Source organism: Alosa pseudoharengus, unplaced genomic scaffold (genome assembly GCF_046254945.1).
Source record: "Alosa pseudoharengus isolate Yale_2024_CS ecotype anadromous, Long Island Sound unplaced genomic scaffold, YU_APseudo_1.1 YU_APseudo_1.1_scf_3, whole genome shotgun sequence".
In the NCBI taxonomy this organism is placed as follows: Eukaryota; Metazoa; Chordata; class Actinopteri; order Clupeiformes; family Clupeidae; genus Alosa; species Alosa pseudoharengus.
The window spans coordinates 38,963,379-38,990,862 of NW_027468718.1; the positions used below are offsets into that span (position 1 = coordinate 38,963,379).

General features: G+C 41.3%; 1 protein-coding gene across 2 annotated transcripts in view; it reads right to left on the bottom strand.

The window, feature by feature from the left end:
* Positions 1–27,484, bottom strand: part of LOC143100768 (disabled homolog 2-like) — a 281,849-nt gene that overhangs the window by 36,788 nt on the left and 217,577 nt on the right. For both annotated transcript variants that reach the window (XM_076264237.1, XM_076264238.1), the window contains 3 exons: positions 5,628–6,257; positions 5,164–5,339; positions 4,443–4,539 (listed from right to left, as the gene is read on the bottom strand). In XM_076264237.1, coding sequence (XP_076120352.1) covers positions 4,468–4,539; positions 5,164–5,339; positions 5,628–6,257 — 878 coding nt within the window. In that variant the 3' untranslated portion in view covers positions 4,443–4,467. The remainder of the gene's footprint in view (positions 1–4,442; positions 4,540–5,163; positions 5,340–5,627; positions 6,258–27,484) is intronic.

A 27,484-nucleotide genomic window follows, 5' to 3' on the forward strand; every position in this document is an offset into this window, starting at 1 on the left:
TCTTGTCGTTGACTGACTCCTTGGTGAAGTTAGTTTCACTTTGCCAATGAGTTCAAATAATAGACGAGTGCAAATGCGTGAAGGCTATGCTAGGTTTTAGTAAAGCATGGTTTAAGAATGACTATTCCATACGGTCTTGCAAGCAGCCTCCTTCAAATGCGCCGTTGAATGCCAAAATACCGATGCATTTATTTGACATATCGCGCGTTGCGCCGTTAAAGGGAATGACAGATGTCATTCTCATTGGTTTAAAATGATGTTACGCCCCAAACACACCCATATGACTGATTAAAAGACCTAGGAACACCTTGTTACGCCATGCGCTCCACTTTTGAGAACGAAACCCCTCCCAATGTGAACTGGACATCCTACTAAATTTGAATAGACTTTTGACGAGTGACGATGCACTTTAGAATGTCATGATAGGGCCCGTAATGTCTAAAGTCTCGTATGCCATGCCATGCTTTGCTATAGTTGATAAACTAGTTACCGTATTTTCCGGACTATAAGTCGCATCAGTCAAAAAATGCATCATGAACAGGAGAAAACCATATATAAGTCGCACCGGATTATAAGTCGCATTTATTTAGAAATGTATTTCCCCAAAACCAAAAACAGAGACTACGTAACTGGACCATTGAGGCCAAAAATATTAATGCTAATGAGGACATAGGAGTGAAGGCAGCCAAGAGAAGAGCCAGAAGGTAATTGTAAAGCAAAAGATTCACTGAAAGAAAATGTCATGTGGTACACCAAAATTTAGCTAAAATGTGGAGAATACAATGCAATCAAGCATTTTTGGCAATGTGGAGTCACAAGCTGGCAGCAGATTAAATGCTCACGAGAGCATTTAAGATATAGCATTCAACTTTTTCATTTTCCCCTTCAGCACCTGAGAAGTGTTGCCTGTAAAGTTTCCGGGAAGTGACCTAGCGAGACCTGGCGAGACTGCCACCTAGTGATAAACCCACGAAAATAAATGGCCTGGTTTTGAACTGCATGCGTCAATGATTCGACCCAAAGCGGCGACCATCAAAAGCCGAGTTATGATAAAATGTCCAGATTGTGCATTTTCATGAGTTTTCGATCGTCATCTATTTTAGTTCTAATCATCATAGAGTTCCCAAAATCAAACATAAGGTGTGTTAGAATGTCTATTTTCGTAATTAAAAAAAAAAACTAAAAACGCAATATTGCCGCATTTTGCTAGCCTAGAAATCTAGACGCACCCTAGCGGCAGCAAATTACATTTGCTTCCAGGGCTAGTCTAGCAACTCTCTGGTTTGGCTTGAATTCCCTGCTACTTGAAAACAAAGAAGATGGATGTTGCTTTTGGCTAACAGTGTGACACGAGTTAAGCTGGTTTTAAGTTGGCAAAAGTTTGAACTAGCCAACTAGCTCCGCTGGTGGGAAAACGCATGGGACTCAGCGCTGTCCTATTGCGTGCAGAGGGAATTTGAAAAACAAACGATTATCCCGCCGCTCGGACGGTGAGTGCCCAGACCCTACATTTTAATGTGGGTCTGGCTTGTCAGGCTAGCATTTTGCCACTCAAAGTGTTAATTATATGGCGTCAGATTAAAAGTGGTTTCTCGAAATAACTTTACCAATAGCTTCACCAGCCTGTCCATTGTTCACACCTGATCAACAGGAGAACGGGCCAACACACTTTGTGCCTGCTCTCGCCGTTCAAGTGAGGAAGTCACGACGTGTTTTCATGTCACAGATTTTCCCCTCTTTCCACTACTGTAGTATAATAAATAGAGCTGCCCAAACTGTTGACCATCGGGATTCTGTTTATTTTAGTTAGCTTGGTTAGCCAACATTAATTGGAGGATTGTCAACATTAATTGGAGGATTGTCAAGCACCACAAAGCACAGCATTGGATGCAGCTGAGGATGCACATGTGTGTTTGCTGTGTATAACATGTGAAATGGGGCTAAGCAGAGTTTTGGTAGTGAAAGATTGAAGGGAAAATGTATGCTTCAAAGCAAGATGCAAGGCAAGAAGCAAGACTTGAATGGTTAGGTCATGTTTGAGATTGGTGCTCTGTTATATAATTGTCATGACTCGGAGGAGCAATGCACCTCCAGGCCAAGAGGTATTGTTGGCGAGCCCTGTCGGCTCATGCTCTCACAGCAGGTCAATGAGGCAATCAACACTTCCGGGTTATTGTGCTCTTGTGCAGCACAATAAAAGGCCAAGGCGCAGTTGCAACAGCGCTCGGTCATGAACGCACATGCGCCCAAGGATCGCTGTGATTTGGAATTCTGGAATGACTTTTCAAGAAGGACTGTCTTGACCTACTCTGGACTCTTGGATCTCTGATTTGTGAACTTTTTTTGTGAGTTTTGTCACTCTCCCCTAAAGCTTTGACTGGTGAAGAACCCAGACAATAGTTGTTGTACAGAGTCTCTCCTTCAAGGTTGCTTACCCTGACAGTCTTTTGCACAGTCAGTTGGTTTGTGGGGATGGCCTGGTCTAGGCAGATTTACTCCTTTGCCTTAGAGCATTAAGCCTACTGTGGTGAGAAGTAACATGCTGGTTCACGGACATAAGCTGTGCAGATAAACTCAGACATATTTGATTACAATGATGGGGTTATCTGTTTGTAAAGTGACTATTTGACAGTCATGTTTTGAAATCAGCTCTTCCCCAACAAGCAGTACTTTGTGGGGAGTTGTGGGAAAGTTTGCTTGCTAACATAGGTTGGCTGACAGACACCTTGCAAATAACCTCAGACTTATTTTCTAGTTACAATAATTAGTTCATTGGTAGGCTACTGCAGCGTTTCTCAAACTGTGGGTCACGACCCACTACTGGGTCGCGGAGACATGCCAGGTGGGGCGCGAACTGACGTGAAAAACAGTTTTATTTTATTTTATTTTTTATTTATAGCCTAGGCCCAGGTAGCACCCGATGCGCAATGGACGCACTGTGTTATTCATAGGGAAGCGCTCGTGTCAAGGCAGCTTAGTTAGTCCCGACCTACATGAGATTTTGAACGTTGTTGTGAGAGTGATGAAATTCATCAAAACCCGGCCCTTAAAAGCGCGTCTATTCTCCGCACTTTGCGAAGAGATGGTAGCTGACCAAAAGGCTGTACTGTTTCACAGCGAGGCAAGGTGGCTTTCCCGAGGTAAAGTGCTGTCGCGCGTGTTTGAGCTCCGAGTCGCCTCTTCTTGGAGGAAGAGCGCATGTTTGAATCTGCAAGCAGGTTCACTAATGAACATTTCTTGACGAAGCTGGCCTATCTTAGCGATATATTTGATATATCTTAGCGATACGTGAGTTAAATGTCCAGTTACAAGGCAAAGACAAGCACCTACCTCACCTAGCAAATAAGATTACTGCATTCACCAAAAAAACTTGAGGTATGGGACAGGCGCCTCGATCGCGACAGTATTATGCCTTTGAGATTTCTGAGCGAAATCGCTGAAACGTCTGATTCGGGAGCCACTCTTGTGATCCCATGTGTTAAACAGTAGGCCTATATCACATCCCTGCAAAGTTTATTTCAAAAATATTTCCCAACCAGCAGTGCTCAGTATGACTGGATTATGGATCCATTTAATGCAGCATGTTGGTATTTAATTGAATATATTGTACAATGCTGTAAAATGGCCTATGCTTCCTAATATGTTGCTGGAAAACAGAAATATGTGTGTTATTATGTATTTATTTATTTATTATTATATCTGCAGCACCAGCTGATTTTATCTCTGTTGAATAGGATATATTTAGAACTTGTCATTATTGCAATAAATTTGACAATTTTAAGCTTGACCTACCACTTTCTTAGAGCGATGAGGGACAGGTGGGGCTCGAGAATGCCCCCTTGATCAAAGTGGGGAATGAAAGAAAATGTTTGAGAACCACTGCTCTAAGGAGTGACTCAAAAAGTAGCTGTCTCACTCCCAGGGTACTAAGCTACACAATAACATAAAATTTGTTGTCTATCTCATTGGTTCCTTATACCTTATATAGCTTAGGAAAGCTAACAGCTTTCTATAGGATCTAGTTTGTTAACTACCACAGTCACGAGTGGGTCGCGATAGTCTGTCATTTTTAAAAAGTGGGTCCCCAGAAAAAAAGTTTGAGAAACACTGGGCTACTGTGTCTTTTACAAAATCTAAGTAGGAAAAGGCCAAACAAATAAGATATATATTTCAACAGTCTATTCTGACTTACGTTTCGGTGGTGAGTGACGAAGTGAGCCATCAGGGGCATTATATTTATACATACATACAAAATGATGGTAGTCACTTTCACAGTCTATTCAAAATCATAAATGAGACTTATAACACACATTAATTCCTGGCAATTTATGTTCATTATTGTATTTACCTTAACAATAGGGTAAACGATACCAAATATTTTAATTCACTTTGGATATTAAATGTTCAAAAGTATCTCTGTGAACGCATGCAGCACTACTCACAATTACATCATTAGACTGAAGCTTCTCAGCTGAAGAAATCTCCCAGTGGGTCCTCAAAAGGGTTTGGCTTATCTGATGTTTGGGTGACAGGAGTGCTCTGTTGGAGCATAAAGGGTTCAAAAGTTGTAAAACATGCTGCAATTATATATTAATGTATGTGATTTGTAATTTTCTGTAATTACTAGGGCTGTCAAAATAACTGATTAATTTCGATTAATTAATTTGAGAAAAAATAACTGATTAAAAAAAATAATGCAGATTAATCGATTCTGTATGACCTTTGACCCCGAGCCGTTGTAGTCAGTAACCATTAGACTGTAAAATGAAGGAGAGAGAAGAAAATGTGCTGCCTAGATCATTGATTGGAACATTTACTTTTCAAAAACGGCATGATGGTATTGGTAAAAATAAAGTGTTGATTAAAATAAAGTCCTTCTTCCCGAAGCACTTTTGAATTTATTTCCTCAGCATATTAGGTCATATCATAGATTATTATGGCCATTATTAAAATAATAATAAAAGAGTTTTTGAACTTTAATGTCACTAATGCTGATTATTCAATGATTGATTTGAATTTAAATATTTAAAATACGTTCACAGCAATTAGATTAATTTTTTTAATCGATTGACAGCACTAGTAATTACATTTTTACAGACAAAATCGGTAAATTAATATTTTGAATGTTGTTGTTGTAGTTGGACTTTTGACCTTGACACATACCTCAAATGATACACCAAAAGGATCAGTACCAAAGGCATTGTTAAACTGATCTAATGCTGAGGTTGAAACCGGGTTGCAGTCTGGAGTGAATGCCACTTCTACAACTCCAGTGGCTGAAACAGGAGCGGTGGTGGAGGATACAGCACTTACTGGCTGATGAGCTATTTTGTTTTTTTCTGGAGACAGACATTACATGACATTAACAAGACCACAAACCACAAACATTACTGTACTTAACTTACAATAAGCATGACTTAAACAAGCAGGATTTAAACTTTAATATTGTAGGTCATCATATTTTAGTGAAAGATAAAAAATAGACTGGTGATGTTAGTGATAGTTTTTGGGAATCATCAGAGAGCAACTATTTGGAAAATGGTGCTGAAAGGACACATAAAGTGATCATAGGACCACACTGACAATGTATGAACGTTACAAATGTGAAAGTGAAAAGTGGTTTGTACCATTGATGTTGGATGAGATCTGATTGATGTCAAAGTCATCATGGTCTGCCACGTCTTGAGGCAGACCTACTCTGTTGGTGAAGTACTGAGCAAATGCTTCATCTCCATTGGGACTGAGCTTAGGGGTGGAAGCTGGCTCAGCTTTCCCTATTGAGGTGGGAGGAGGCTTAACCATCTGGAAATCCTTGAACATGTCTTTTCCTGTCTTTTTTTCTTTCTCACCCAAAGGATCCAGGGTCATGAAGGCATTCTTTATTACTGGAGGTTCCTCTTTAATCGGTGGCTTAGGAGGTAAACGTACTGGGGACATGGAGATTGGCTGTTGCCCTCCTATCATGACACCTATGCCTGGCAAGGGACTTTGTTGAAAGTGATTGCCTATGGGAGCAGACGGAGGCCAGACACCTACTGACCCTGTGGGATTAGTCTGGCTCCAGGACTGTGGTCCAGCTGGAGCTCCAAAGAGGGATGATCCATGATTCCCCCAAGGAATGGATGGACCACCAAAGGCAGTGGTGGATTGTGGAGAGATCACACCACCCTGGAGAGGCAACATAGAGGCACTTGTCTGTGGCCACATATGAGGGGAGATTTCAGGAACTGTAAGTTGGGGACCCAGGGACGTTGTACCTATATAGGAAAAAATAAAAGTTGATAGAAGCTGAAATTGAAGAAAGGAAATATTTGATCAGACACAACTGTATTTTCTATCTATCTACAAAGATGTAGCGGTCACATCACAAAAAAATACATGTGATGAAGTCTTGGGTCTGTAAATCACATATTGTGATTTTGAAGGAGAATATCTTTTGGAGATGACGATCGATCGTGTATTGACAGTGCGTCTGTGAATGGAGGTGCGTCTTTGCGTGTGCACGACAGTGTCCACTAAGCCGACAATGTTTGTTTTGACCCTTTGCCCAACATAGCTGAAGGTGGCAGTGTTAAGGGTGATGGACGTGGTACAGACAGCAGGGAAAGTAAAAATAGGGCTCTGAAGGAACTACAAAGTAACCTGAGAACAGATTTGACTATCTAGGCTACTTTATGGTATAGTAGCATAGACTTTGTGGTGAAAGTAATAGTTAACTAATGGTGGTTTACATTTTACTGTTTTCCTGTTCATTTGTTATGTGGGTGAAATTACAAAAAAAAGAAAGGAAATCTGCTCAAAAATCCAGTATTTACTGAAAGGTGCATACCGTAAAACTCGGTAGCCTGGGCTTTCATTTTCCCAAATCGCCAAACTGCACCAGCTAGTATTAGAAACAGGCGTCTATATGAGACAGGACTTTAATTCCCTTTACACAAAACTTTTCCTCTGCAAATATTATCGAATGAATTATTTCAAACACACCGAGGGCTCTATTTTAACTATCTAAAATGGAAGTATGAAAACGCAACACGCAAGTGGCTTTCTGGGCAGATCTTGGGCGCTGTTGCTATTTTACCGGTGGGATAAATGAATGTTGCGCCCGACGCAAATCTAAAATGGGGTGGTCTGAAGTAGCTACATAACTCATTGGTGTGGTTTGGGCCTAACGATCAATAAACCAATCAGAGCGTCAACAACAGGCACGCTTGTTCCATAGCTGATTGCTATTATGATGGCGGATTTGCCAGGCGCAGCCAGGAGCGTTCACAGCGCTATAAGCACTGTTCAGTTGAGAACAGTTAGCTATTGATTTTTCCTCTTGACAAAATGTAATACAGAATTGTCACAAAGACATACTTTCCGATGTTTTGGGATCACTCTCACTGAATCACGAGGTTATGAATGCATGGTGATATTTTTGCAATGTAATCTAACATTACCTCTCTATAGACAATGCATATCTTCTGTCAAATAAGCTCTTGTCTCCCGTGCTGCTGCTGGGGCATTTGGGTTAAATGGCATCGGCATGCAGTTAAAGGGACACCAGGCAAGCCTGATGCTTTTTCTCTACGAAACTCCCCCTCGCTCGGTCTGAAGCTCTTTTCCTTTTCTTTGCGTCTTCCGTCAAGGGTTTTCGCTGCTTCTTTGCCGGCACTGCCATTATACACACGTTTGCAACAATCTCTAGTGTTTCGTTAGCCTGCTTCTGTGCTGTAAACTGATCCTGCTTCGGTCGGCGGGTAGGATACACCGAACTTGCAAGTGGGATATTCTTCCTACAGGCAGTAGGGGCGGGCGAGAGAGCCTTCATTCGGCCCGTAATGTGTCATTTAACCATATACCGACTTACGAAGATGATTAATTAACACGAAAACGTTGCCTGGTGTCCCTTTAAACATCACGTCTCCTTAAGTCCTCTAATATTTCCTAATTTATGTCATCAACACATCCGTGATTCGTGGAAATGTTTACGCTAGATTTATGCCTATTTTTCACATCACATTTCACATCTCAACAATGAATGGACGCAGCAACTACAGAAACTGTAGCCATACTTGCTGCTTTCTTTTACTATCTATGGTTGCTGGTTAACAGCACATAATAAGCTGATTTAAGCTAATTCACTAACTCAAGACTTCAAGGCCATCATGAATATAATACATTTTTTGAAAACAACAAAAGGATGGAGGGAACATAGCAAAGTTGGGAGTTATTTCAGATGGGCTACAACAAGGTAGGCAAAATTGTGGTGCTTGTCAAAACCTTAGCGCAGTTGGAATAATGCTTAGGCTGATGTTAAAGCACACACAATGTTTAAAGCCATATGCAACGGTAAATTGGAACAAAACTAAAAGGTAACTTTAGCCTTTATAGGGCTGTATAAAGTTGTCCAAATGAATAGGTCGTAATTAGGCGTTGTTGTAAAGATATTGCATGTAGACGTTGTACTATATAGGCTACTCAATTTTTAGGTGACCAATGCACGAACAAAACCGGGAAATGGACAAATATTATCAAGGCTTTGAATGTTTCCGTCTGTGCATGGGGGTGTCTGTAGATCGGTGTGCAACGCATTCATTCCTGCAGGCATGTGGCCATGCATACGCCCTTAAAATAGCATCTGAATTTGTGCCACTGACTTTAGACCAGGGTGTTCCTGGTCTGTGGCGGAATTGTTTTCTGAAACTGCAAAATATCAACAGGGAACGTTTGCGCCGGAACACGACCCGTCTTTTCGCTGAACCGCCCCCGTGGGCGCAATTGAATTTCCTAATTTACAGACGTACCTGTGGAGGGAAAATTCCAATATGCACTGACTGCAAAATAGGAAAGACAAAAAAACGCAAGTGTACAAAGTCAGTTGCGCTGGAGTGCAAGATAGAGCCCTGAATGTCTACCTATATGTCTAGGCTATCTGATGATAATTACGGATCATCATTAATTTATTGTTGAGATGTTGTTCATTGAGTGAGATACAGTAAGATCCAAATAGCGGGGATAGCCAGAACAGATGAAACATGGTTTAATCAAACGTAATTTACAAAGAGATCGTATCACACTGAAAGCTCATATTTCGTCACTAGCAACCTAGCCTATATCGTCCTTTGTCAAATACAGTTGCATTATCAGCCCTGACCAAAACCGTTCATTAATTATTTATGCAATAGTGGAATGTGCGTAATGGTGCATTCTCCCTCCTTTTCGGCACGAATGAAACCGCATGAGACAACATGAACCATATTGTTTCTCCCGTATTTTATTTGCCAAATTTGACAACAGTCAGCTTACATTTCAAATAATAGCCTACTTCTTTCTCTTTATCGCCATGGTGGTACGCATTTAGAATAAAGAATAACGTTCGCAAACCCTTTTGTTTTGTTGCCAGCATAAAAACAAGCTTACCCTCGGCCTATCCGCAAATTTTAAACACAAGGGATGAATTGAACGATGACGAAGTGGGACATATAGGCATAGTTCATATTGAAAAACGTTTTAGTCAGGTAGAACTTTGTGGAATTTGGGCATAAGTGTGTACTACCGTAAAACTTCAAAAAATCGCCGAGTCCCTAAGAGAGGCCTGTCTCTTTTAAACGCCTGGCGTGGCTACAGGTTTGGGTTATAGGCCGGTCTCCAGTAGAGGCCTGGTCTGTTTTTTAGTTTCGGGTTGTATTTAATCTTCTAAAACCCGTCAGATCGTCTGTTTAAAGATTCGCAATGACACGAAACCGTTACAGAAAGGAGGTTACAGCAGTGTGAATTAGATGTTGTTACAAGCCGTCGCAAAGCATTCACATGTCTGGTCACAGTGAATTAGATGTCGTTACAAGCCGTCGCAAAGCATTCACATGTCTGGTCACAGTTGCAAGGTTTTAGAATGTTTAGAAAGTTGCTGCTCATCTCGTTGTGAAACTTGGGTGTGATTTGGGCTTAAGTATGGCGCAGACTGCGCACGTTATGATTAGATGCCATTAAAAGACTGCGGTGGGGAAAAGCTAGAGTTCAAAATTGTATACATTTTTTTCCAATATGAACTATGCCTATTTGTCCGACTTCGTCATCGTTCAATTCATCCCTTGTGTTTAAAACGGATAGGCCGATGGTAAGCTTGTTTTTATGCTGGCAACAAAACCAGAACGGATCGTGAACGTTATTCTTTATTCTAAATGCCATGACGATAAAGAGAAAGAAGTCAGAAAAGGAATTTACCTTAGACTAGGCTATATCAGAGCCCGTCTACGGACATTCTCTGGCTATATAACCTACTGAAATAGGTTAATGATGTAAAGTCAAGTGTGCTTCTATGGGACTGGTGTGTGCACGAACAGTTTTTATTGATGAGTCCGAGTGGCAAGTGCTGCGCATAGTTGCAGTGGAATGTGGCTGCCCAGGGCATTATAAAACTTCTCACTCTTAGACCTACTCATACACGGCGGTGAAATGGCGTATTTAGCTGTCTAAATTCGAATCATATGCTGGGGGAGAAATCGTCGGACATCCATGATTATTTTGTTATTCAGCACCCCTGGTCAAAAATATGTTCCCGCTAGCCTGGAAGTAGGCTATGATTTGAATGTAGACTATTGTCAAATTTGGCAAATACAAAACGGGAGAAACAATATGGTTCATGCTCTCTCATGCTGTTTCATTTGTGCCGAAAAGGAGGGAGAATGAAACATTAAGCACGTTCCACTTTTGCATAAATAATTCCTGAACGGTTTTGGTCAGGGCTGATAATGCAACTGTATTTGACAAAGGACCGATATAGGCTATTTGCTAGTGACAAAATATGAGCTTTCAGTGCGATACGATCTCTTTGTAGATTAAGTTTAATTAACCCTCTAACCGCCCATGTCGCAATATTGCGACAAGCGTCATTACTGAATAAAACAAACGATAGACGCGAGTACAGTGTAAAATCTCATTTGTACTCTTGACCACTAGTTGGCAGACACCCAGAGCTTCGATTCAAGCTCAACCTTTTTTTTTCAAAGTTTTCAGGAAGCTCGCGAAAACACGCGAGAAACACACGAAGAAGACGTGCATTTCCTCCATAACGCGGAAGCGATGCGGGCCATAGTTTTGCACAAATTGAAGCAGAAATACACCAAATGTTGAAAAAAAAATTCACGTGTGATGAAGTCTCGGGTCTTTTATTCATCTATTCTTATTCTAAAGGATAAAATCTGCCTTTTGGAGAATATGAGCGATCGTCTAGTCACGCTGCCTCTGTGAATGGAGGTGCGTCATTTGCGTCTTTCCGACAGTGTTCACTAAGCATACCACGCTTATGTCGACCCTCTGCCCAACGTAGCTGAAGGTGCCAGTGGTAAAGGTGATGATAGTGTCCGTAATGGACGTAGTAAAGACAGCAGGGGTAGTAAAAATAGGGCTCTGAAGAACTACAAAGTCACCCGCGATAGGAACTGATTTGACCAGGCTACTTTATTGTATAGTAGAATAAGGTTTGTGGTAATAGTAATAGTTTACTATTGTTGGTTTACATGTGACTGTATTCCTGTTCATTTGTTATGTCGGTGAAATGACAAAAAAAGAAAGTAAAACTGCTCAAATATGTTCAACATCTAGTATTTACTGAAATGTGCATAATTCACGGTGGTTACCATCCAGTGACATCATAATATGCAAATTAGATGAGTAAATTTACCCCCTTCATAAACTTCTGTTCATACTAAATGATTTTCACATTTACAGTAGGACTTTATCTCTGACCACTTGCAAGCCATGGCCTTTTGAAATTTTGATGTACAAATCCAATTTATTCTTTTTAAACCCTGGCGGCTAAAGGGTTAAAACGTGTTTCATCTGTTCTGGCTATCCCCGCTATTTGGATCTACTGTATCTCACTCAATGAACAACATCTCAACACTAAATGAATGATGATCCGTAATTGTCATCAGATAGCCTAGTCATATAGGTAGACATTCAGTGTGTTTGAAATAATTAATTCGATAATATTTTCCATCTTTGCAGAGGAAAAGTTTTGTGTAAAGGGAATTAAAGGCCTGTCTCATATAGACGCCTGTCTCTAATACTAGCCGGTGCAGTTTGGCGATTTGGGAAAATAAAAGCCCAGGCTATTATTTGGAGTTTTACGGTAATGCAATTTTTTTGCATAAATTGATAGGTAAGGGGGTGTCCTTTCAGAATCTGACGGGTGCTGCTCCGGCACCCTTGAGCATTTTCTTTAAAATGGCATCACCTGCCACACCCCTTTTTTGATCAGGAAAAGAAACCCTCCTAAAATAAAGAGTCTTCCTCCAACAAGAGAATATGCAGCAGAACACATCAAGCGTGCACGGCTGCAAGTCCTTCTGTGGAGAGCTGCTGACAAAAAACACCTCCAGTGTGTACTGATGATGTATCCTTGTTTGGTTGGAAAATAGAGTATGGAATTCCTGTGCCTGTTGACATTGCACCCAAAACAGGTCTACAGCTTGTTGCTTGTGGATGCAAGGCAGTGCCAGCATGTTTCAGGGCCTCTTGCAGCTGTCAGTCAGATGGACTACCATGCACCACCTACTGCCATTGCAAAGGTGGTGAACAGTGTGCAAATAAAAATTCGAAGATGGCTACACTTTCAGTGGAGGATACTGATGACGGCGAGGGAGAAATGTCTGATTGAATTAATGTTTTTTGGCGGAGACAGTTGATGTTTGTGATGTGTACAAGGCCAGCCTGGCAACATGTTCTGTATATAGTTGCTTTCAGAATCTGTGAGAAAGTTCTACTTTGTTCCTTATAACTTTGTCTATTTGATTAATTGTTGAGGGTTCATACAATTTGTTGCTCAGCCTACCATTTCAGCGGTGTGACCTTACCAGGCTTTACAGTTATTATGTTCTCTGACATCATTGATTTCTCTTTGAGAAGAGCTTTCATTTGATACCATACATGATGGGTTTATACAGTAATGTGCATCTAGTTATTTTTTTATGGTCAAAAAAGCGGAGCCGGAGCGGCACCCATTAGATTCAGAGTCTACACCCCCTAAACTATCAATTTATGCAAAAAAATTGCATTATTACCTTACCCCTATCCTGGGGTTCTACCTGACTAGCTTTTCCCCACTGCAGTATTTTAATCCCATCTAATCATAACGTTAGCGTGCGCAGTCTTAAGCCCAAATCACACCAAAGATTCGCGACGAGATGAGCTGCAACATTCTATTAACCAGCAACTTGATGCAACATTCTAAAACTTTGCAACTGTGACTAGACATGGTGAATGCTTTGCGACGGCTTGCAACGACGTGCAACATCCACCCGTTCACACCCAACTCCTTTCTGCAACGGTTTTGTGTCATTGCGTATCTTTGGTGTGAATTGGGCTTTAAACAGACAATGTGACGGGTTTTAGAAGAGTAAATACAACCCGAAACTAAAAAACAGACCAGGCCTCTATTGGAGACCGGCCTTTAACCCAAACCTGTAGCCACGCCAGGTGTTTAAAAGAGACAGATGTCGACTCGGCTATTATTTGAAGTTTTACCGTAATTCGAGGTGGTTGCCACCCAGTGATGTCATGATATGCAAATTAGATAAGTAAATTTACCCCCTTCATAAATTTTTGATCATACTCAATGATTTTCACATTTAAAGTAGGACTTTATCTCAGACCACTTTCAAGCCATAGCCTTTTGAATTGTTTATGTCAAAATCCAGTGTTGTTCTTTTAACCCTGGTGCTTAAAGCGTTACAACAGATAATGGAAAGACATTATGGCAGTAGTTGATGGATTGTTGCTAAGGGCTGATTCAGGCTGGCTGCATGGCGTGAACGTGGCGTGTCAGTTGCATGGCAGCTGTGTGGCGTTTTCTGTCTTTGCACACCAGAAACGTGTCTGACGCTGCGCTGTGGCAGACCCTCTGCCTATTAAAACATCTCTTCACTTTCTGTTTTGAATGGGAACGCTTCCACCTCACGCGTGAATCACGCATCTTTTATTTATATTTCCCCAGTGAAGCTGCAATGACCCAAACAACCACCAGGTGGCACTTGTGAGCATGGTTAGGAACGTCGGCTTTTGCTGCTTTGAGTCTATATGCGCCAGTATGCTACAGTATGGACCATAAATTTAGCCTACCCAACGTTTGTTTCCACAATATTACCCCCTGATGAGCTTTCATTTCGATGGCTGATAGGCCTACACTATGTCTCCTGCGACAGTCCCAACAGTTAGCACTGTAATCAAACAATCCAAAAGTGGATTACCGGTAGGCCTATATCCCAAAGCAAACGGAAAATCTTCAGTTAATGTAATATAGGCTAGCCTACCGATACGCTGCTCCAAACGACATGCAGTCTCATAGAACTTTTTGAAGGTGTCTTTGTTATTTTATGAAGAGGCATCTGGCTGTTTTGTTTATGTTTGTTTTACTTTCATTAATGGTTAAGCTTATGAAAATTAAATTGTGACTGCTAAAAACACCATTTTAACACAGTTTTCGGAGGGACAGAAATACCAACAGAGAAAGCAGTGCCCGTGTCTTCTGTCTGAATATTGCCTACCTGCAATTAGGCTATCACTTCACTGCTTGACACTACCCCACATTCACATGGAGAAATGTCGCACGTTAACAATGGAGAGAACCTTTCAGAAATTATTTATTGTGCGAATGGGTTTGCAAAACCATAGCTTTTGGTGAACGGAGATGCAGATCATCACTCTAATTAATTTGTTTGTGCAACAGCCCGTTCTCCAGCATGAATGAAATAGATGTTTTAAAAGCTGTGTCATCACCAGGCTATTTGCTACAATATTTGCTATTATAGGCCTACAACAGTCTAATTTCGGGTGCCAATTCAAAGACCTGTTATTGCCATTTTTTGATTAGACTAGACGAGACTCTATGCTGTTTTTATGGACAGCAAGGATCCGCTTCGTTCGTTGTTTTGAATAACGTTGTTTGTTGCTTCTACACACGTCATCTCCAGGTTCAGTTTTGCGCAGACGCGAACATACATTGAATGAGCGCTGACACCAATACCCCCTAATTGAATGTCTCTTTATCACTAAATGAAGAAAAAATTTCTAATCAGGAACATTTTTTGTTTCTTTTTCTTTCGGTCCATGGTTCCATAATAGGCTACCATTCAATTGTGCCGCAAATTATCCGCGGGCAATCTCCTCGTCGAGGAGGACCTAAGCCTGTAGATCAGAGAAAGCATGCTCTGGGAACAGAACACAGTTGCCTGTCTAGTGTAGCTATGGGTCTGTCTATAGGGAAAATGACAAGTGTCTTAGTGTGCTTTGGGGGTCCAACGTCGGTGGGTCACGAGGTCAGTGGCTACCCCACTTTTATGGAAAAAATAAAAAATAAAATATCTCATTTCCCGACGCTCCACAAAACATCTTGCCTATTCATCTGGGGCTTTCTATAATTTCAGTAGGCTACGGGCTGTATCGTGAGACAAACAGCAAGAACAGAATAGGTTGATGTATTTCACTTAACCCGCTGTCCATACCAACATTTCATTCGTTGCCTACATCTTTTTTTGTCTTATTCGAAACAATTATTGTAGGTATCCATTACTCTACCACCAGAAATAATTGTCACTTACGCGCGCGCTCTCCTAGAAATGCACATTTTTGTCGGAAGATCATGCTTCAGTTCGAGTGGGGGGGCGGGGGAGTCGTCTCACCTGACAAAAATGTGTGTATTTCTTTTTCAATTTTTCTATTCCAATTCCTATTCGTTTTAGCGAATATTTATAATAAAGTAGGTTACTTTTATATTGTATAGCCTTCTGATTGATTCGTGTCCCCTGGGATTTTTAATGTGGAAAGGGAAATATTCACGACACTTTATGTGTTTTTTGACTCAATTTACCCCTGTATTGTTCGATGCAAATTTTGGGCACTGCACTCCGAGGGAGACTGTTGGTCCACTGTGAAGATTTTCATTGTTGAATAAGTGTCAGAAATTTTGCTGGCCTCTCTCTGCTGGCTACTGTCATGGAAATAAGCTGGGGGAGGGGAGCTAGCGGCGTAGCACGTCTTCTGAAGCGCAGATGCCATGTTTTTTGTGCAAGCGAGCAACGTGTTTTTGTTGTTATGTCACAGGGTGTGAATAGCCCAGGCTATTCGTACCAGGGGTAGACACTCCGATTAATTAAACAAGAAAACTGTATGTGTCTTTCTTTCCTCCGATTGGAATTAATAAAATGACTGCGCAAAGTGGAAAGAGAAAAAAGTGTGAGATTTCGCCAAATTTGGTTTTACTCATTTTGAGTAGGCCTAACCTGTTTGCCAAAGGCCATCATCTCTGGCCCCAGCTTGATAAAAAAAGTAGGCTCTGATTTAGCCTAGTCTACTGTATAACTTCAACAAGGTGATCTTTAGTATCGTTCTGTAGGTTACAGTATCAACCACACTGCCGCTTGCAACGCCTTTGAATGCAGTCCGCTGCCCTGTTTACCGACAATGCTACAGCGGACTTAAGCTGCCACCTTTGGCGATAAGTTGTAATACATTTCACGGAAAGCGCAAATGAAGTGGCCACTTGAAAATGGGACCAACTGTATGATCCATTAACCCTCTAGGCGCCACGGTTGAGTTTACTAGACAAGATGCGGCACTGAGTAAAACAGCCGATTTTGTCAAATAGGGTGTCATATTTCATTCGACCTCCACTCCACTAGATGGCAGACATGTCATACGTCATCCCCCGATTCAGAAAATGGTCATGCTTCTAAACAAAATCTTCGAACTAGAGCGCATTGAATCAGTGCGAGCAATAGCGGAGATAATATACATGTGAGCCATTTTATCAGAGCGATATTGTCAATGTCAGCGAGTATTTGCATTAGATTATCGCCTAATGGCATCAAAAAAGTTTACCCGAAATGAAGTGTTGGGTCTTCTATTCGTGGACCCTGATTCTGAATGGGAATATCTGCCGTCAGAAAATGATGGTGATTCGTTTAGTGACCAGGCTTCAGATGTGTCCCTGCCTTGCAATGGTGCAGCTGGACAAAGTGAGAGTTTAGCCCTACACCAAGCACAAACGTTGAATCCTTTGCCCAATGTAGATGGTCCTTTGCCCAATGTCAGAGGTGGGAACAATGTTTCACGGGGTCGGAGTGTTCATCAGGAAGTTAGCAGGCCGTGTTAGTGGTGAACCAGGCTGGAGGTAATGCATGTAGCGCTAGCTGCTTTGTCTTCTGACTGTGTGCCTCTCCACAATCATGGTGACAGTAACGTGGTGGAGCCTTTGTCTAACGCCACTGGGTATGTTAGACGAGGTCAAAGTGTTCATAGGACAGTTAGGGGCAACGTAGAGGCAGGGTGGGGAGTCGCAATGAGACAGTAGGCCAAGTCCGAGCTGTGCAAATTCTCTCCACTCGGCTCGCACGCGAGACAGATCTGGCCGTGCTGCTCGCAGCAGGAGCAGAGGCAGTGTGCCACGGGGCAGGGGAGCCATTATACCATGCATAGTCTATCGCAAGATGATGGGAATGCCGGCCCTGTATGGATAGGGAGTCATTATCTCTACAGCAAAAGGCCTGCTACATAAATTCTTTTTTTTGTCAGACATTTATTAGTAATGATTTACACTGTTGATTTACTATCTATTTCCCTGACCATTTAGTAGTGTGCAATATGTGTTCTTTTTTGTGTGTTCATGTCCTTGTGATGTGTGTGTCTGTCAGCTAAAAAAAAACAACCAAAAAAACATCAACAAAAACAACAAGAAGAAAAGCTTTTGAACTAAACAGGTCTTGTCTACTTGTGTTTGTGTGTCATATGAATAATATGTGCCCCATACATGGAATCAGAGTGCCTACTGTATGTAGTAGGGGTGGGCGATATGGACAAAAAATAATATCTCGATATTTTTTGTGATTTTGACGATAACGATAATTAGTCGATATCCTTTAAAAAATAGTTTTTGTTAAAGTCTGAGTTACTTTACAGCTCATTATTTATGAATAGCATCATTACAATAATAACCAATAACCTAACCTGTGACTTTTTAACCAAATCAACCAATGCATTGTCACTCTGACACATTTCCAATTCTGCCCCCACTTGTGTGTGTGGCAATGACATGGTCTCAGTTACATTAGAGAAGATGAACAGTTTCCCAAGAGAAAGTCTGAAGCTGAAGTTCCTTTCAAACCTTTACATAGGATTCACTGTAAAACTAAGCAGACCAACAGAGTACATCTCAGTTATTTCCTTCTATGTTTTGTTTAAGAGCAATCATGTAGGCTAGCATTCCAAGTTACAGAATAGAAACTAATGCGTTAGCTTATGGCTAATGTATATGAGAAATCCCATAGAGATGCTAACGGTTAGCATAATCGGTAAACGTAGATATTTAGAGCGAACTTCAGTCCATTTACAAAAGAATTACATGAGAATAGTTCTTTGTTTACAACTGACTCAAAGGCTAATGTTTTCTCTCCATATAATACCGTGTAGGAAAAAACGTGACTGTCTCATCAATGCTACTTGAACAGAAGTAGCCGCATAAAATCCCAAGTAGGCTACTCTCGCTGCACAAAATAAACATTAGGCGCAGTGTTGCCAACTATTTCAAATGAAAAGTAGCTAAAGCCAGCTCCAAAAGTCTTACTTACGGCAATGGCTATATTTTGGATATATTTAGGCTACATAATATAGCCTAGGCTTAAATGTCACTCGGACAGACCAATAGATTTTTTTTTTTTTTTACTCAGCCGACAGTCCTGCATCCACTTGCATTGACAGCATTGAAGCTAGGCCTACATAGCCTAAACGAATGATATTTTTTCTAACATGTATGTTCGATTAACTATCTGATTTGCTTGTGAATGAAGTTGTAGCCTACTTCCTTTGTTCAGCTGTTGAACGATGCTGGCAAGCGTGTCCCTGTTTCCCTGTCATCATGTCATTGCTCTTGTCTCGTTGACTCTCTTGTTGTAATTTCACTCAAAGTTGCTGCACCTTCCAATGAGCGTTGTCTGAGCTTAGATCTATAGAACATCTACTTCCTTGTAATAAAATGGGCTGATAGGCTACTATAGGCCAGTCATTCCTTTTATAATCATGGGGCAACGTTTTGGGCAAATTCGCGATGTAATTCACTAACGAAATAGGCATGAGAGGGGAGATTTTATGACGTTTCAACAACGAAACAGTTTGCCATTTTTGCGAGAAGATTTTTCTCATGCTTTGAGCTGCTGCTGCAGTCAGCCTGGGCAAACCGAAGGATAACGCAAAGAGAAAACAAAAGTCGCCAGATACACGAAAAAGTCGCCAGATTTGTTGTCAGTCGCTAGATACACTTTTCAGTCGCCAGAGACGGCCAAAAGTCACTAAATCTAGCGAGCGTGGGACAACGTTTTAGGTTGTGACCCACTAGTGATCACGTGACACTTGCTCTGCTGCAGCCAGGGGCTTCTCCCGCATACATCCTGGGAATGTATGAGTCTTCAATACGTGATTTCGAGTGTTTTTCCCCATAAGTAATTTAAATACTCGATAAATACTCGATAATGTCATAATGTCATTTGCACATCGTTAAAACAACAATCACGATATTATCGCAGACGATATATATCGCCCACCCCTAGTATGTAGTAAATGGAAAACAGCAAAAGGCCAGCCTACCGCTACATGCATTTGGTTTGTTTCTGCCATTTATTAGCAATGATTTACACAGTTTGTTTACTACTTACTATTTATCTGGGCATTCAGTATTGTGCAATATACAGTGGGCATCACTTTCAAAGGACCACTTCAGTCGCGCATTACGAGGCATGAAGCTGCGTGAAGCTTTAGTACCACTTTCAGCCACTGTGCGTCGCTCTGCCACTGTACATCGCTCTGCCTGCCGCCCCTACTGAAAAAGCAGGAGATTTGAAGAGAGTAATCCCAGCCTATGAATAAATCATATGCAAAATAAATCATTACCTCGATTTAGGCTACTTGGGTATGTCTTTAGGCTTGACTACACGGTGGTAACGAAAATCGAAATCGAAATTTGCTGTCTACATTATTGTCAGTGTTGGGGGTAACGCAGCTACGCAAATCAAAACAGTGGTGTGATAATTGAGCCAGTAGAGAAATAACTGTTCAGAATTAATCTGTAGCCTTGGGTAGGCTTCTGCAGAAAACAATGTTGTTGCCGATTTAATACTATCTGGCGACGTTTTTAACAGGATACGCAATAGAGGCTTAGACAACTATGACCCACGTTTTGGTTTCGTAAATGAATTTGCCCTACTTCTTGACTGCAATGTAGTCAATTGACTGCTTGACATGTCATTTTTATTTTTCTGTACAATAAACAAATACATCTGCTTTATGCCGCAGAATTACATTCATATTTGGCTGACTTCTGCAGACGCGCAAAAAAACACTGCCAGGCCATCCTTAAAAATATTTTCATTTGCCGTAACCGACCCTGTCAATTTAGAACCGACCGAATATAAATTGCCTACATACAAATGTTTGCTCTCTTAAATAAAACCCTGTGGCGTCATCTCTACACCATTGGTTTATGTATGTCACACTATGGCCTATACACTTCGTTTCATTCACACAAACATCTCGACTCAACGCTTATTAGGCCTACTTGGCACGAAGCTCTGGAAGAACTGTGCCCAGAACTGTGCCCAGAGTACACAACTGTTTCACCAGCACATTTAAATGACTTGATTAAAACCGTGCATAACTGGAGGTACACCTGTTATCTGAGCAGTCTGTATGTCCTCATTTTGCGAATGCGAGGACGATATGAGTCTGTTGCATAGATGTCCGAGTCACGCATAATGTTTGAAAACCACTGGCTCGTAATCACAATAATTTAACACACGACAGTTGGATACTTCATCATGTTCCCATGCCTACATTTTGGTGAGTAGCATAGAGATCGTTAAAACAATAAAGTATGGCTCTCCGTTTGGGACATCGAAAACTTATATTTTTAATAGGGTAGACTACCGTCGGAGATGCTGACTTGCAAAGGCCTCGGGATAACACGTTATCTCCACTATCATCAGTCAATGCCTCCTTGATCAAAGTGGGGAATGAAAGAAAAAGTTTGAGAACCACTGGCTTAACAAGTTACCTGCAGTCCAGAACACACAGAATGCAACAGAAAGTTGCCTTTATAATCAACTACTATTTGTTCCAACAGCATTCAAACAAAGCCTTTATAAAAGTGAAAAAAATATATTCCATAAGAAGTCAAATAAAATACTGTTACTGTAGTAACTGTATCCCAAGCTTCAGCTCCCCACGTCTGTGACAGGCAGACATGACACCGCTAAATTCTCAGCTTGTTTATACCCCACACTGAACGCGTAAGACCGCTAGGCCCATCACTGTGGGGTGCGGTAGCCTAGCCTACTCTCTGGGATTTAAGTCAAGCAATATAACATACAAATGTTTCAAAATGAGTAATTTCGGTTTTGTCTGAACTGGCCATTGTAGGCTACTTATATAAACAAGTAGGCCTATTCCCTATCCAATGATATCGGCAAATGTTTGTTTTCCAAAGTAAGAATTTCACTTCACCATGCACCTTCGACAATGAATAGCTCATTACACTTATGTTACTGTTGAACGTAGGCCTAACTGGTATCATTACAAACATTATTCGGTGTCCTAAACACTGGCATTTTATGGCATTGTGTCATGTAAGGTCGTTGCAAAATCTAAAGAAATGTGTGAGGTGGTCAGCGGGGGACAATTGAGACACACATTGGATTGTGTTATTACTTGCATTCCACACTATCCACAGCTGTGGTATCGGGGGCAGGAGGATTACTGTTAGCGCAGGCTTTATATAAAATTCTTCAACAGAAGGCATGCCTCGAATGCAGGCTTGCCCAAAATAAAGGCCTGTGGTTTGCAGCCTACAGTAAGTAGGTTAAATAACAGACCCGCCACAATGTGCGGTATGATGATTTTTTACGAGCAAGATGTTTTTGGTGCTCTGCATGTTCTTAAATAACAATGATCATCAGTAGCCTAATATTCGACCATTATTTTGTGTAAATGGGCTATGCATTGGGTTAGACACCAGGGGCCATATTCACAAAGCCTTTTATCTTACCACTAGGAGTAGGCTACTCCTAAATAACAATAAAAGATTTTAGCTATAGGAGTTTCTCTTATTAAAGGGGACATATTATGCAAATTTCACTTTTTGCATTCTTTTGTACCTCCATTTGGGTCTCTACAGCTCCTAATAACACTCCAAGCGCGAAAAAAAAGCCATCCATCCGTTTTCTGTGAGTCAGTTGAACGATTTTGGTGTCAGGAATCATAGGCTTCTATGAGCCATTTTCTGGCTCCCTTATACTGACGTCAAAATAAGGGAATTTGCATAGAACCACCCTGGCGCCACCCCTCACCTCTCAACCCCCACATAGCCGCACCCACTCGATTAGTTGAAGATCCGCCATTAGTTTGCTGGTTTAACAAGCATGGACACTGAGCGCAATGGCTACAAGCAAGAGCAAGTCACACATGAAGTGTTGTGTTGTTGGCTGCACAGAACAACACAAATCCTTGCACTTTCTCCCAGCCAAAGAGAACAGAAGAACCAAGTGGCTTCATTTCATTTTCGATGGCCATGTTCCAGCAACAGTCGGCAAAAATCTTGTGTGTGCGAACCACTTCAAGGCAGACTGCTTTGAAAATCTAGGACAGTACACTGAGGGATTAGCCATCAAACTTTGTTTGACAGAGGGATCTGTACCTACTGTCCGTGGCAAGTCACAAGATGAGAGACATGTAAGTACTTTCAAATAATGACTTTTGTGTTTCTATCGCAGTTACGCATGAACTAACGTTAGGTTGTTCGTGTTTTGTCATTTACCACAAGCTAACGCAAACATTACGGCTAACGTTAGCCCTGCATCTGCTTGGAGTGAGCATTTTCTCCATTCCAAATTGCAAATGCAGCACACAGCCGATCGAGTCATATTTGACAATCCCAGTCAATAATATCTGAAAGTAATGATTGTTAAAATGTTGTCTAGACGCTAGACCTCCATGTTATCCACAATTGAGGCGACTAACAGCTAAAAGCCCTAGCTTAGTATAAGCTAATGTTAGCTTGTAGCCTCACTTTATAACGTTATCCAGTGTTTGCACATTTCCCTATAGCGCTATTTCATTTAAGCTGCAAGGGTTTGTCACAATTTGTAGTCGTCACAATTTGACCCTCTCTACAGGATGCATTTCCCAAAGTACAGGAAGGGAGAGTGCAGGGTGAAACCCATCAAAACCGAGACAACATTCCGTAAGTTACATATTTTTTTATTTATCAACAATAAAAGATCTGTTCATTTTGCATGCTATTGCACTATGGTGTCTTTTACATATATGTACAATGAAATACTTTACAAACTATGTACATAGTTACGAAGTGTGAAATATTGCACAGGGTATGTGGAAGACTTGATGGGCTTCATCATGGGCGAGGTCTTTGTGGACCAAGAAGCATACAGGGAGGAACTCCTGAAAATAAGGACCTGTCCTCAGAGTTTGAGCACCCAGAGAAGGAGGTGATCGCCAACTATGTGTCTCGCTTCAATCCAGGGGAGGCAGTTTGAAGCCCACGTATTGTCCTTGGCTGTCAGGAATCTCCCGACGAACACGCAGGACCACACATGACGGGATGACGACCCTTATTCTGCATCCAAGGAATCCCCAACACCAACTGACAAAGCTCCTGTAGGCAAGCTATCTGTAACGACTAAAAAAAAAAAAAAAAACATTGCAGTAGTTAGCAGGTTACATAATCTGTCAGTTCTGTCAAAAGTGCAAAGTGCAATTGTCATATTGCATATGTCATGTTTTATTTCTGTTTTGTGTAATAAATATATTGTAATGTCTTGAATGTGTCAAGAGTGTATGTTTGATACCTGCTGAATTTGCAGACAATAGCCATACATAAAAAGAAAGAAAACAACAATTGGGGCATGTGTTGGTGTGTAAGGCCATTAGTGACCTATGAACATTAGTAAGACTAACATCTGCTTTTGCTGATAAAAATGGTAGCCTGTCACTTCTCATAAACACTGGGAAAAACTAATAAGTAGCTTAATAAATAACACATACTGCTCTATTACCCGTAGCCGTAAGGCCCCATGGTCAGCTCTGTATATGTTCAGTGCGTTCTGAAGAGAATAAACATTCAGGCACACTGGGTATAAACCCGTCTGCTGCAGACGTGGTGTGATCTATAATGGTAAGGTGAGTGCTATGCTAGCACAATCCCTAGCATTATTTGTAAATGAGTGAGTATGGCAGCATACTCGCTAGCTCATTTGTAAATAAGTTAGTAACACGGTAACATATTTGCAGGCCTTTCTGTAGCTTATAAAAGTTACCTGTGTAATCTCCTGGCAGCATATACTCTGCCTCAGTTGGCATTGCCCAACAATTTACACAAGCACACCTATATAATAATTAAAATAATAATAATAAAAGCTAATCAACTGCTGTGAATCTAGTGAAGTTTCAAATACAAGCAAATGTTAAATATTGTAAAAAGACTGGCTTTGTCACGAAAAATTACATTACATTTAGCCTACTACGTAACAGGCTGAACAGGGTAAAGGCTAATAGCCAAGACTAATTTGGCACGTAGGGGAGATAGCAAATACATTGATTTTAAAAGTTAACAAACCATTTAGAAACTGCTTACAGCATTCGTGAAGGTGTTTCTGCAGGTGGCTCCTCTTCATCTTGATCTGGGTCCGACTCTGGGTCGAAAATGTTGGGCTAGAGTGCGCCTCTGTATTCCGTCATTTTCACCCAAGCAGTGGAGGCTCATTCTGAAAGGGACTGAAGCTGGCAAGAATAGAGGCTGCAAAGATCTCTTTATGTGAGATTGATTTTGTGCAAAAAACTTTATGAACATGTTTTGTATAGCCCATAGACCTATTCTAACTTGTTTAAAAAGGGTATAATATGTCTCCTTTAAAATATGGGATATTCTACGGGAAAACATTAAAACGGCAAGACAGCGGGGGAAGTTAAAATACGTGAGAAACACGGAAAAAGTTGGCATGCATTGTTTCGGTCCCCGTGCACAGGGATTATTTGTCATATTATTAATCACTAGGGCTGTAACGATACACCAACCTCACGATTTGGTTTGTATCACGATTTTTGACCCACGGTTCGATACGAATCTCGATTTTTCTTTTTTTTTTTTTTGGGGGGGGGGGGGGCTAGACATTTTATTAAATAACATTTTAATAGCCTCCCTTAGAACACCAGAAGATTACAATATAATATATCTTTTATATTATATCCTTTATATTTTTCTGAATGACTGATATTTATGACAGCACACTTTATGCAGATTAGCCTATAGCCTAGGCCTACTATTTTTTATTACAACTCTACCTCTTTAATTCAGCTGTCTGGTTGAAGCCTGGAAATGTTGTAAACAAAGTAGCATAGTTGGCTAGCTTAGCCCATCATAGTCTACTGATTGGACTGTTCAGTTTCCCCATGTGTGTTTAAGTTTCAAGATAATAGGCCTACTTGTTCTCCTTGGGACAGGCCCTTTTGGGAAACGCTGGTATTGAGATGATCAGTCAACTTCAATGCAAGAGTTTTAAACAAATATGTTCAGCAATAATAGCTAATGATGCTAAGCGGATTTAATAGTAATTTAGCTAGTCGTCTTCTATGCGTCCTTGCTTTCACGATTGTGAATGTTTTATTTAAGTCGCGCGTGTTCATTGAGCAGGAGAGGGAGGGAGAGTGAGAGAGAGCGGGGCAAGGAGAGAGGGTTTACTTCTACTGTTTGGTAAAGTTGCACACATAGTCTACAATGAAAGGAAGGAGAGGTATGAAATTATTATTTATTTATTAGTTTTTGGACAACGTAGGCTACCGATAAGTAAAGCGGGAGATGTGGGTTGCTTTTGCGGCCGCTTAAGCTGCAAAGCTAAGCAGTGCGTGAAACAGAAAGGGTGTGTCGCGATTCTGCCTTTTCACACCGCGACACAGTATCGTGGGAATGTCGCGATTTCCGGTTCGAATCGTATATCGTTACAGCCCTATTAATCACATATGATTATTTGTGAAATTGTGCAAACAGGCGCAACACATTTGAAAAGGAAGGACTGGTAGCATGCAAGCTCACGGGAAAGACTGATTTAAGAACGTTATCGACAGTGTGTGGCTGTGGCGCAAAGCAGCGCGGGCGGAAGACAGCGGAGGGTCTGTCGGAGGGTCATTGAACAATTTCTAGCAGGCAAGGGAGGGTCATGCAACTTTTGACTGAAGCACTCAAAATTCCTCCGGTGGCCCCTTCAATAAATAACGAACAGTCCCTAGATTGCTGCTGGGCTATAAGGGCCCGTCCCAATACCTCCCCTACCCCTAGATTTTTGCCCTAACCCTCGTTTTTGCGCGTGCACGTGTAGGGCTAGGGTGTTCCATTACTTTAGGGAGCAAGGGGAAGTGCTATTTTCCCCTTAAAATCAACCCTCAAAACATAGCCAGGACCGATGCAGGCTTAAAACGAAGTGGGAGATGAAATGACCCTGGATACCGTGCAAGCTCAGCGAGCCGGCCAAATTTTTCATATATTTTCGCAAATAAGCATATTAAAATTTCGGAATATGTTGGAATATGTTAGCTGGATGCACATCTGATGGACTGTTGAGTTTTGAACACTAATGTTAGAAAATATCTCACGAAGCTATCTGACGATGTTCATGATATCTGCTGAGTGCTTTGAGAGAGTCTGCCCATCAAATAACGTTATATATCTGATCTGGGTAGTTTCGTCAATATTTAAGGTGGGTGTTCTGGCGTTCACATGAACACGAATATCTTTGTTGATTAACTAGACGTAGATAAACCAGCACAGCCCACACAACAACGACCGCTGGAATGGGCATGTTCCTGAATGAAAATAGTAGCAGGCTACTACCGGTAGACACGTCGGCGCTGCGCGTGACGTAGGTGAGCACGTTCGCTACGCTAATTTGCATATAGTGGTGTCCCAATTTATAGGGAAAGATCTTCACCTCCACTTCCCTTGTCGAGGGGGCTTTAATGTTGAGGGCAATCAAAACCAAGTGGAAGTTTTAAGGGGGGAGAAATGGGACGGGCCCTAAGTCTTGGTTCATGTCTGTTAACAAGTCATTGCCGTCAAACGCGTAGCCTATATCGCGGTTGCATCCATTACAAACAAACATGCAATATGAACGTCCGGGATTGGGGAGAGCACTAAATGCTCTACTGAATAAGCACAAAGTCAAACCTTTAAATGAAAAACACTCTTTAATAATCAAAAAAATGAACCGCTAATGAAGTAAACTTGTGACCATCAAAAATCGTTTATCGCCTGTAACTCCATGATAACAGGACGTAACAGGAAGGCATTTGGCTGAGCAACGGAGGTTAATATGCTCTATATTTTGTCCAAATGATGTCTGTCTATCATCGTTGCAATTGGAGAAAACCAGAATGTTTAATTTGTCCTGCA